Genomic DNA, 11,242 nt, shown 5'->3' with positions numbered 1-11,242 from the left:
AATACCCATATTTCTTTACGAAAATAAAACTTAATCCTAACTAGAATAGCCCATAAACTATTTCGTTATTTGCCAAGGTATAAATATTCCTTTTGTTTCTCCATTTTTTTTGTTTATTTTTTATTTTATATTAATACATATTTTTTATCAAACCAATTCCTATTTTCATACAGCAAAACATAACGTAGAAAATAAACAACTAGAGTCCGTTTTACCTGGAGAAGAATTCATTAACTTCAATGATCTGATACCAAGTATTCGAGAACTCAAAATATTTTACGAGATAGTGTTATTAGCAAGATCTAAGGCAATACACAGAGATAGACAACAAATGAAGTAATTAATGCGTTTTTGAGATATGAATATCTCTAATTTATATTTTTTGACAAGTAAGTGTAAGACTGTTGATAAGACGAATTTCTGGATACAGTACCCGGTTGTTGGAGTTGGTAATAGCTTCCTTTGGGGACACTCTGCTCCTCCCCCTCTTATGGCTGAGAATAATTTATACTAGGGTAAAATGTATATGGAAGAAGACTTCCTCACTTATATGCTCATAAATTTGAATAGCACATCACATTTTGTTTTATGGTACACGATATAATACTCAAATTAATATTCAAACAAAGGCTAATACATTGGATGCTGCCAGGAAGTTGCTGTCGCTGTCGCTGTCGCTGTCGCTGTCGCCATTGAAAAGTTGAACCTTGGAGACTATTATTCCCACTCCCACTCGCATGCCCACGGAGGATAACTTTAAGGTGTGACTGGTTCATCCGCGGAGGATATATTTCCCGGGATGAATTTGATTTCTCCGAGGAAGAAAAGAAAGAATTGAAGGGCGGGGGCGGAGGGGAGAGAAAACGGGCCGAGTGAGGATTTCTGTTGATTGAGTGATTGATTGTTTGATTGAGAATGTACGAACGTTAGAAAGGATTCGAGGAATCACACACGTACACAGATATATACAATGGCAATACACACAAACAGTGTGCCTTTGTCTTTCAAGTAGACCTACGAATACAACAACAAGGGAACACATACTGATAAGACTAGCTGTTTAAAACAATACCGTTATCTAACCAAGAACATTGAGTTGGATTATCGTATAGTCCATTATATTCACAGCAAGACTCTCCATACACTTAAGGCAGAACAGTTGTAAGTCGAGTCGAGTCGAGTCGAGTTAAGGCCCCAGCATTCATTCATTCAAAGGTGCATCGCAAGCCCATTGCAGATTTTATATACCCAAGTTAAAGAGTCCACGTACTTTGGTGATCAAAACAACATGTTGAAAAGACTACTTTCAGTTAATAAACCGAACAAGAAGAAGCATGCAATAGATAAAAATGAAACGAAGGATAAGTCTCATACACATTCACATCTTCATTCCTCTGATATTCAACATCATAGTAGTCGAGATCATATACATGCAAAGCATACAACTGACGTAGAATCAATGAATAACCATAGTCATAATCACACTCACCATCCACATAATAATCATAACTCTCACCATGAGAAAATATTAGAACCAAATACTTCAGAATGCATACAAGAAGAAAAGGTCAAAGAAGAAGAGGGAGAAGAAAAAGAAGATGAAAATGAGGAAAGAAAAGTTTTGGCCATGCATCCGACAGAGCCTTCAAAGGTAGTACCTCCTTTACCTCCACCTTCTCGTAACACCTCGAAGAAGCAAGTCCCAGCTACAATTGTGAACAACGACGATACACTGAACTCGGCAATCCTTTTCACTCCTGTATCAGATCTAATACCATATGGTGATGGATCAAATAAAGTATTCGGTTATGAAAATTTCGGGAATACATGCTATTGTAATTCTGTCTTACAATGTCTTTACAATTTATACGAATTTAGATTGAATATGTTGGAATATTCAGACCATCTTCCTCACAACTATGCTAATATTGAAAATAGAAGAATAAGGAAATTAGATATGAAAGGATTGAAACCAAGAATTTTCACTGAAGCTAGTTTCGATTCCAATAATAATAAGCCTAACACGACTACTATTACTAACACCTCAAGTAATGATAATGAAATAGATAACAATAACAATATTAATAATAACGAAACATACCAAGATTATAATAATCTCAATTCCAAAAATACTACGAATAATAATAATAATAATAACAATAAAAGAAACTCATTCATGGGCTTCCAAGTTCCTAGCAAACAACAATATAATAACAATAAAGATACCACCGTGAATAATAAGCAAGATGGGAATAATAATAATAATAATAATAATAATAGTACTAATAATGCAAAGAGTCAATCATATACTGCCAAGATGAGTTCATTACTTGGAGCAGCAACATCAAATTCAAATCCAAATATGGAAAACGGGAAAGATAAAAATGGCAACGTTAATACTCAAGATGATGGGATCATTCATGCCACTTTAATGTCCTCTGATGTAACGACAGAAAAATTACATTCTGGTTGTCAAGATATATTAGTCGGTAGAATAAATAATAACAATAATAATAATAGATTCACTAAGCAACAAAAACCAAATATTATTGATGAATTATCAAATAGCAAAGAATCATATACTCCAATCTTTTCTAAAACCAATAACAATAACAATAACAATAACAATAACAATATACCACATAATATACCAAGTAATAACATTGTTACACCAGTGCAAAAACCAACAAGTGAGCAAAGGAAAAAAGCAGCATTAATAAACGGTCCCGTCTTGAACGTAGATCATTTATTAAATCAATACGAGAAGGCAAACTTATACAACTCTTTAAAGGATATTTTCGAAAGTATAACAGAAAACAGATACTTAACGGGTATAGTTGCCCCCACTGAATTCGTGAAGATTTTGAAAAAAGAAAATGTACTTTTCAATTCAATGATGCAACAAGATTCTCATGAATTTTTAAATTTCTTACTAAATGAACTACGTGATTATTTACCATCCACAACAAATAATTTTATTACAAACCTATTCCAAGGTATATTAACTAATCAAATAAAATGTTTAACTTGTGATAACATCACTTCAAGAGATGAACCGTTCTTAGATTTCCCCATTGGTGTTAAAGATGACGAGGAAACAAACATTGAAACGTTATTAAGGAATTATCATACTAGAGAAATGTTGAATGGATCCAATAAATTTTATTGTAATCAATGTTGCGGACTTCAAGAAGCTGAAAGAATAGTGGGGTTGAAACAATTACCTCATATTTTGGCATTACATTTGAAAAGATTTAAATATTCTGAGGTGAAGAATACAAATATTAAGTTATTCAATAAAGTTTATTATCCATTGACTTTGAATGTAGCATCTACTTTTGATTCATCAATTGAAAAAGCTTATGAATTAACTGGGGTTGTGATTCATATGGGGAGTAGTCCACAACATGGCCATTATGTTTCATTATGTAAGAATGATAAATTTGGTTGGTTATTATTTGATGATGAAACTGTGGAATCTGTTTCTGAAAGTACGGTATTGGAATTCACTGGAGATCCAAATAATCAGGCTACTGCATATGTTTTATTTTATAAGGAGATCAAAGATATCGTGAAATATTATCATAGTATTGAAACTCATCATGATAAATTTAAGAATAATATTAATGAATTAATTAAATGTGATGATGCAATAAGAATTGAACAAGAAAAGCAAAGGAAAATTCAAAAAAAATTACATGACGAACAAATGGAAAGGGAAAGGCTGTCAATGAATGAGTTGGATAAGAATATTGAGAGAAAGGGGTCTCATTCAGCCAATAATAAGACGAAAAGGAAGTCAAGGATCTTGAGTTTCATGAAGAGTTGAATAATGGGAATTTTAATGATATGATAGAATTTAAAACACTATATAATGAATAAAGAGAACAAATAGATAAATTTTTTATGATTAATTATGATCAAGTTTTACATGTATAGTATTGCGTGTAGAACTCGTATTTCCCATTATTAATAATGATATACAGCTTTACTTAGATTATATGTACGTATGATAATGATAGTTGATGATAGATGATGATATTGAATAAGTATACTCCTTAAAGAAACGCTTTACAGACGTCATAAGTCCAATCTTGTTTACACAGGAGCATGCGTAAATAGATAAGAAACGGATTCTCCATTATGTAATCTCCTTATAGCTTCAGCCAAAGTGGGACTAATATCCATTTGATCAACTATGGCTAAATCTAATTCCACTGGGACAGTATTAGTACACACTATTCTTGATAATCTACTATTCTTCAATTTTTCTCTTGCATCACCAGAAAATATACCATGAGTAACGATAGCAATTACTTCTTTAGCACCATGAGACATTAAAGTATCACATGCCTTCACCAAAGTCCCACAAGTATCAGCCATATCATCGACCAATAAACAGGATTTCCCTGTCACATCTCCAACAAGAAGCATTCTAGACACTTCATTAGCCTTCTGTCTTTCCTTATGAATCAAAGCGAAATTCAAATCTAATTTATCAGCTAATGAAGCTACTCTCTTAGCACCACCTGCATCGGGTGAAACCAATATGGCGTTATGTAAATCAGTCCTTGTCTTAATATAATTCAACACACTTGGTTCAGCATATAGATTGTCTACTGGAATATGGAAGAACCCTTGAATTTGGGAGGCATGTAAATCCATCGTAATAACGTGATCACACCCTGCGGTTTGCAATAAATTCGCTATCAATTTGGCAGTTATTGGAGCACGAGATTTGTCCTTTTTGTCTTGTCTTGCGTATGGGAAATTGGGAATCACTGCAGTAATTCTTCTTGCCGATGCAGTTTTGCAAGCATGAATCAAGATCAATAATTCCATAAGGAAGTCATTGATTTCTTGGGCACCGATACCTGTTTGAATGATGTATACGTCTTCATCACGGATGCTTTCACCAATGGTCACTGAAGTTTCCTTGTTGGAGTACTGGTATACACCAACTTTCGATAATGAAATACCTAATCTGGTAGAGATCTTTTCTGCTAGTTCAGGATGTGAATTACCTGCTAGAAGCTTGATGCTGTTCGTGGACATATCCTCACTGCTACGATCCATTTAAATTCTTGGTTCTGTTATTTGTTCAATCTTTTCTCTTTCTTGCGATGAGGTCTCATGAAGAATAATATCCAATAGTTTAAAGCTTTCTATACTATTAAAACTTTTCAAAAAATCACATCGCCTTGAATTTTTTATTTTTTCAAATTACAGAGAAAGTGCCGCAGAGAACACATAATTTTTCATTTTTTGTAGGTAGAATTTATATCGATTGAATGAATTGGCATCTTCTAACAGAAAAACTGAAACTGGCTATGGATACTTTACCTGACTACCCAGGAAGTGTTATAACCCTTATATATGTAACTTTAAGGCCTAGTTTACTTATCTGTTTGTGTGTCAGTAAAAAAGCGTCAGTAAAGTAAAAAACGGTATACTTTCCATAGCAAGAAAGAGAAAGTGAACACGAAGTCCGATTATACTTTAACAAGCAACCTTTAAAGGTTGTTTCTTCTTGGATTTACAAAAATGATAACTAAGGTTAAGTACCTATTTTCCTTGAAGAGATAAGACGACTTTAAGAATCTACCTGAACCCCCCTCATACAAAAAAATGGCCACTAGACAAGCGCACAAGAGACTAACTAAAGAATATAAATTACTCGTCGAGAGCAGCCCTCCATTCATCCTAGCACGTCCTAATGAGGATAACATTCTCGAATGGCATTATATAATCACAGGACCACCAGATACACCCTACGATGGTGGGCAATACCACGGTACCTTAACGTTCCCAAATGACTATCCATATAAGCCGCCAGCCATTAGAATGATCACCCCTAATGGTCGTTTTAAAGAAAATACAAGATTATGTCTATCGATGAGTGATTATCATCCAGATACTTGGAATCCTGGCTGGTCTGTATCCACTATATTAAATGGGTTATTGAGTTTCATGACGGGGAATGAAGCCACGACAGGGTCTATCACTACTACTGATGCTCAGAAAAGGAAACTGGCTTCTCAGTCTGTAAATTTCAATACTTATCAAAATGCAAGGTTCAAACGTGTTTTCCCTGATATTGTTAACGGCAATTTGAAAACATTAGAGGAAGCACGAAAAGGCAGGAGTGAGAATGCAGCTGATGATAAAGATTTATTAACAAAAGTATCGCAGGAAAAGCCTGTCCTGATCAATGATATAGTTGATCCAGAAGATAGAATACGTGCTGAACAAATAGTTAATGACTCATTGAATGGTAAAGCTGAAGTAGGAAATAAGGGTTTTGTCAAGGGAAAGAAATCCTTTAAAAAACTATATTTTGGAATTGGTATTCTTATTTTATTAATTGGGTTATCTATGAGATGATGTAAAAACTAAAGTCGGAGTGTTCCAGGTAGTAATAACTAGGAGTTTATATATTCTACTACGGGGCGTATCTATAAGGGATTTTTTTTTATTTATTATTATAAAATAGTCATTAATTAAACTACATCGGTACTATTACATACTATATAGAACCTCCGATTCGCACATATACATTTCATTAGAAGCTAAATTAAAATTAGAATTTTTCAACTTTCAAAATCAATTTACCTTGAGCTCTTTGCGTTGCCATATAGGAAAATGCTTCCTTGTGATCTTTCCAATCGTATACCTTATCGACAACACATTTCACTTCATCATTTGCAAGAAGTTCACCACATTTTTGTAACCAGTCATTTTTCTTTGCATTTTTCGCATTTGTATCAAAGTAGAAATGGATGTAATTGTACTTCCATAACATTGTACCAAACATTTTCCTTGCATTGGCACTTGGATTATCCCAAGAATTAAAGACGTCTTCTGAATAATTCCCAACATAATCACCAACTGTGGTCAAATATACACCACCTGAATGAATTAAATCACTAGAATGTCCCAATATATCATAACCACCAATAAAATCTAACACTACATTAAATTTCCCTTGATCATACTTAACAGTAAATTCTGCATTTGTCACTGGGTCATAATTGGTGATTTCACCCTTTTCAAACATTTTCCGAATTGGTCTACTTGCCTTACCGCGACAACCCAAATAATCTATAAATATGAAATCATCACCAATATCTGTAAAATGATCCTTAAGAACATTTGGTCCAGTACCTGACGTGACAATGACAATTTTCTTTTGTAAATTATAATAATGCTTTAGTAATTGTAAAACAAACATCCCCACTGAAGTGGTCCCACCATTAATTAAAACATTTGAATCTGTTTTCAAATATCCAGCTTTTTCAATTTTATCTAATAAATTAAAAGCTGCTCCCAAACAATAAAGAGACCCAGCAGCAGCTTCAGGTTTCAAATTGACAGGTCTCAACAAGATAGGATCTACACTTGGATCCACCAATATGGCACTTTGTAAAGAACCCACAGCTAAATGTGGATGATAATAAATACCAAAGACCTCATCCCCAACATGATAAGCATGTTGAATCTTGGAACCGACTTCAGTCACAGTACCACTGTATTCTCTCCCGATACCGACCTCTCCATAAATTGCAGAAGTATATCCATTTCTAATTTTCATATCAATTGGATTTAAACCAACATAATTGACTTGCACGACTAATTTATCCTTAGGGATGGGTATTTTAATTTTCTTTTCATAGGAGAATTCCATGGGTCCAGTTTTCGAATGGAATGTTAATGCCTTCACTGGGATATGTTTCACATGTCTTAAAGGTCTTGCGACCCTTTGTAATTTCACTTCATCAACAGGGATTTCCTTGGGAGCTGGAACCTCATGTTCCGTTAGGATGTTTTCTAAGACTGGATCTTGATTCTTTAAAATTTTGTCAACCATATTGTTATGCGATATAGGCTTACAGGGTATTTAATATGCTAATAGTGATAAAACCAACAGAATTACGAGAATAGTATACTAACGAAGTAATACTCCACGTATATATAGAACTCAACCAAATAGTTATTTCTTTTTCTTGTCACTTTTCTTTTGATGATGAGCTTAATTAATTCTATTGCAATGTTCCTTATTAAGATTACGTATGTACAAGTATGTACGTATTATTGTTCTCGGATCGGAAAGAAAAGTAGAAATTTCACTTATATAAAATTGATTGTTAGGGAAAAATGGTGTCACTGTCAGTCATTATTGGTATCTAGCAAATGTCCCACATACAAATAGACTCTCGCAGTTCAGGATGGTTTAGTTCTCCTAATATGTCTATTTTCCATATATTGAATGGCTTTGAGAAAGTATCGGTGTTACCAAGAATGTTTTTGCAACTGTTACCAGTCTATCTTGTTATGATTATTTAGTAGATGCTCTTCTGAATTAGAACAGGGCTAGTTCTATCATATAAGTTACTTGATATCTTTTTGGAGAAGATTAACCGTCGAACGAAGTTATATAATTCATTAGCACACAACATAGTTGAAGGTAATAAATATTAAACTTGCATACAATATATTCATCATCCTTTTGGTACATATATATATATATAGAGAGAGAGATAAGTAGAAAGATATTGATATCTGTTTTATGTAATTTGTTTTAACGTAATCTTTCTTCTTTTAAAGTAGTTTCGTTCGTTCGTTCGTTCGTTCCTGCACTTCCTTTTTCCTTCCATATATATATCGATAGCTAGTTCCGATATAAGGGACTAGCCATTCAAGGTTCCACCTCGATGTCCTTCCTTTCCCGTGTTCTTCATTTTTATTCACTCAAGATTCTTAAGCTGTAATACCGACTTGCATAGAGTCAGTTCCAGCCATTGCAGTAAATTCTTCTAAATCCTCAGGTTCAAAGATAACATCAATCATCAAGGAACAACTTGGACAAACTGCAATATTTTCACCATCTAGCATATCTGCAAGAAGTATTTCAAATCTATCTCCACATGGGCATGGGTATGTGAATAATTCCAATTCAGGATGGAAGGTCATATCTTCAATTTCAATTTCATCATATGTAGACATCTTGGTATGGGAGGTATTATTTTATTATATTCTTTTTGTTGGGACTTCTTAACAAACAATCAAAAACTTGGAACAATAATCGGTAATAGTATTAGTATTAGGATATTTCTTTAGCTAACTCCTTCTTTTACGACTAATATATATATATATGTGGTTGCTATCCTCATCAAATGAAACGATGCTTTTCTTTAGTCTTCCAACTTAATTACTAATTACTTTTTTTTTTTTTTATTTCCCCCTCCAGACACCCAAATTTTTTACGAGACGGAATAAACCCAGACATACTGGGTTGGACTGAACATCCAGACATATCTCAGGGATTATTTCTTCTGTCATATTCTGAAAATATTCATATGCACGATTTCTTTTCTTGTCACGCGCCTTCCTCTCCTGTCCAGCCCAGCGGGCCCCAGGTCACATCAATTTATTGTTCCTACCAAGGGCTGGCGGGTGTAGCCTCTCTTGGGGTGATTGTGTCAGGCTGCTCCCAAAGAGTTAGACAGACGGACAGACGGACAGACAGTAAGACAGACCTTTCCTATCTTCTACAAAGCCCTCATCGTAGTTCCCACCTGTAGAGGTCCCTTGATGATAGTAGTAAAGTAATAGATGTGTATTTTAAAAGATATAGTATACTTAAATTAGGTACTTATATTTAATCCATAAAGGAAACCGTCAAATCACACCAAGATAAAACGTATGTCAGAGAACTTTATTCAAGGATGAAAGGTCTATTTATATGCTTAAAATTCCGAGGTCATGAAAAAAGAGGGAAAGAAATACCAACATTTATTCAATCATAATGAAACATTACATGAGGATATCACTATTAGGAACAGGAGTGAAAAAGCATAATCCATTCATAGAGATTAAAACATAAAATAACAACAATTTTTTTCTGTACTGTTTTCTTATATGAAAATAAAACTCTCACGTATACAAAATTCAGAAAAGCTTCATACTTTCAACGGCGAGTTTATTGATGAAATCATGATAGAATACAAAACGATATTAATAGATCCTTAAAAATTAACCACTATTTTATTCAATGAATTAAGTTTACTAACAATTAAAATTTTGAAAAAAAATTCAAATTACAAATAGTTTTATTGCAAAATGGGTATTTCTCGTGATTCTCGTCACAAAAGATCAGCCACTGGTGCTAAACGTGCTCAATTCAGAAAGAAGAGAAAGTTTGAATTAGGTCGTCAACCAGCCAACACTAAAATTGGTGGTAAGAGAATCCATACTGTTAGAACCAGAGGTGGTAACAAGAAATTCAGAGCTTTAAGAATTGAAACTGGTAATTTCTCATGGGCTTCTGAAGGTATTGCTAAGAAGACTAGAATTGCTGGTGTCGTTTACCATCCATCTAACAATGAATTGGTTAGAACTAACACTTTAACTAAAGCTGCTATTGTTCAAATCGATGCTACTCCATTCAGACAATGGTATGAAGGTCATTACGGTCAAACTTTAGGTAAGAAGAAGGCTGGTAAGGGTACTGAAGAAGAAATTGTCAAGACCAAGAATTCTGAAAAGAAATGGGCTGCTAGAGCTGCTTCTGCTAAGATTGAACCATCTGTTGAACATCAATTCAGTGCTGGTAGATTATACGCTTGTATTTCTTCTAGACCAGGTCAATCTGGTAGATGTGACGGTTACATCTTGGAAGGTGAAGAATTAGCTTTCTACTTAAGAAGATTGACTGCTAAGAAATAAGCGAAATTAATATTACCATCATAAATTCTATTCTCATGTACAATTTTCTATACATTTAAATAAATCCCTTTTATCTAAAGTATTAATAAAAAAACAAACAAACAATCAATAAAAATACAATAAATTCAAGATCAATATTTACATTTTTATGCACTTCACTTTTTGAAGCTAAAAAATATTTTTTAGAAAATATGGACAATACAGCTATCTATCTAATGCTAACACGTAGATTATGAAATCTTACTGTTGCTGTTAATCTTGAGAAAATCGGAAAAGTAACATAGAAAAGAGTAGTATTACTTTAAATTCCTATTTTTTTCGAGCCCGATTGCATCGAAATATTTTTCAAGTTTGCTAATACTACCTATAGAGTATGGTTTGTTGAGGAGCAATTTGGCAATAGAGCAAGGCCAAGCTACGTACAAGCAGTTTACATATACGAACGAATATATATATAAAGAAAAATACGATAAAAGGAAGGAACGAAGGAAGATCAGCTAAAAGGCAAAGTGTTTAT

The 11,242-nt window shown here is 33.7% G+C and overlaps 6 protein-coding genes across 6 annotated transcripts; 3 read left to right on the top strand and 3 right to left on the bottom strand.

Moving 5' to 3' along the window:
- Positions 1-1,288: 1,288 nt before the first annotated feature.
- On the top strand, positions 1,289-3,829 carry UBP9 (putative ubiquitin-specific protease UBP9; the record flags this gene model as incomplete). Its single annotated transcript, XM_003667520.1, has 1 exon — positions 1,289-3,829. The coding sequence occupies one exon, from the start codon at positions 1,289-1,291 to the stop codon at positions 3,827-3,829; it is 2,541 nt and encodes an 846-aa protein (XP_003667568.1).
- A 269-nt stretch (positions 3,830-4,098) lies between these two features.
- Positions 4,099-5,076, bottom strand: PRS2 (ribose phosphate diphosphokinase subunit PRS2; the record flags this gene model as incomplete). Its single annotated transcript, XM_003667519.1, has 1 exon — positions 4,099-5,076. The coding sequence occupies one exon, from the start codon at positions 5,074-5,076 to the stop codon at positions 4,099-4,101; it is 978 nt and encodes a 325-aa protein (XP_003667567.1).
- A 552-nt stretch (positions 5,077-5,628) lies between these two features.
- UBC6 (E2 ubiquitin-conjugating protein UBC6) lies at positions 5,629-6,384 on the top strand (the record flags this gene model as incomplete). The annotated part of the gene is made up of 1 exon (XM_003667518.1): positions 5,629-6,384. One exon carries the CDS (start codon positions 5,629-5,631, stop codon positions 6,382-6,384), a length of 756 nt encoding a protein of 251 aa, XP_003667566.1.
- Positions 6,385-6,580: 196 nt separating this feature from the next.
- On the bottom strand, positions 6,581-7,867 carry AST2 (Ast2p; the record flags this gene model as incomplete). Its single annotated transcript, XM_003667517.1, has 1 exon — positions 6,581-7,867. The coding sequence occupies one exon, from the start codon at positions 7,865-7,867 to the stop codon at positions 6,581-6,583; it is 1,287 nt and encodes a 428-aa protein (XP_003667565.1).
- Positions 7,868-8,757: 890 nt separating this feature from the next.
- On the bottom strand, positions 8,758-9,003 carry KTI11 (Kti11p; the record flags this gene model as incomplete). The annotated part of the gene is made up of 1 exon (XM_003667516.1): positions 8,758-9,003. The coding sequence occupies one exon, from the start codon at positions 9,001-9,003 to the stop codon at positions 8,758-8,760; it is 246 nt and encodes an 81-aa protein (XP_003667564.1).
- Positions 9,004-10,119: 1,116 nt separating this feature from the next.
- RPS8B (40S ribosomal protein eS8) lies at positions 10,120-10,725 on the top strand (the record flags this gene model as incomplete). Its single annotated transcript, XM_003667515.1, has 1 exon — positions 10,120-10,725. One exon carries the CDS (start codon positions 10,120-10,122, stop codon positions 10,723-10,725), a length of 606 nt encoding a protein of 201 aa, XP_003667563.1.
- Between the last annotated feature and the right edge of the window lie 517 nt (positions 10,726-11,242).

The sequence above is a fragment of the Naumovozyma dairenensis genome, chromosome 1 (assembly GCF_000227115.2).
Source record: "Naumovozyma dairenensis CBS 421 chromosome 1, complete genome".
NCBI lineage: Eukaryota > Fungi > Ascomycota > Saccharomycetes > Saccharomycetales > Saccharomycetaceae > Naumovozyma > Naumovozyma dairenensis.
The sequence above is the reverse complement of the archived record's forward strand: the minus strand, read 5'-3'. Positions and strand labels throughout refer to the sequence as shown.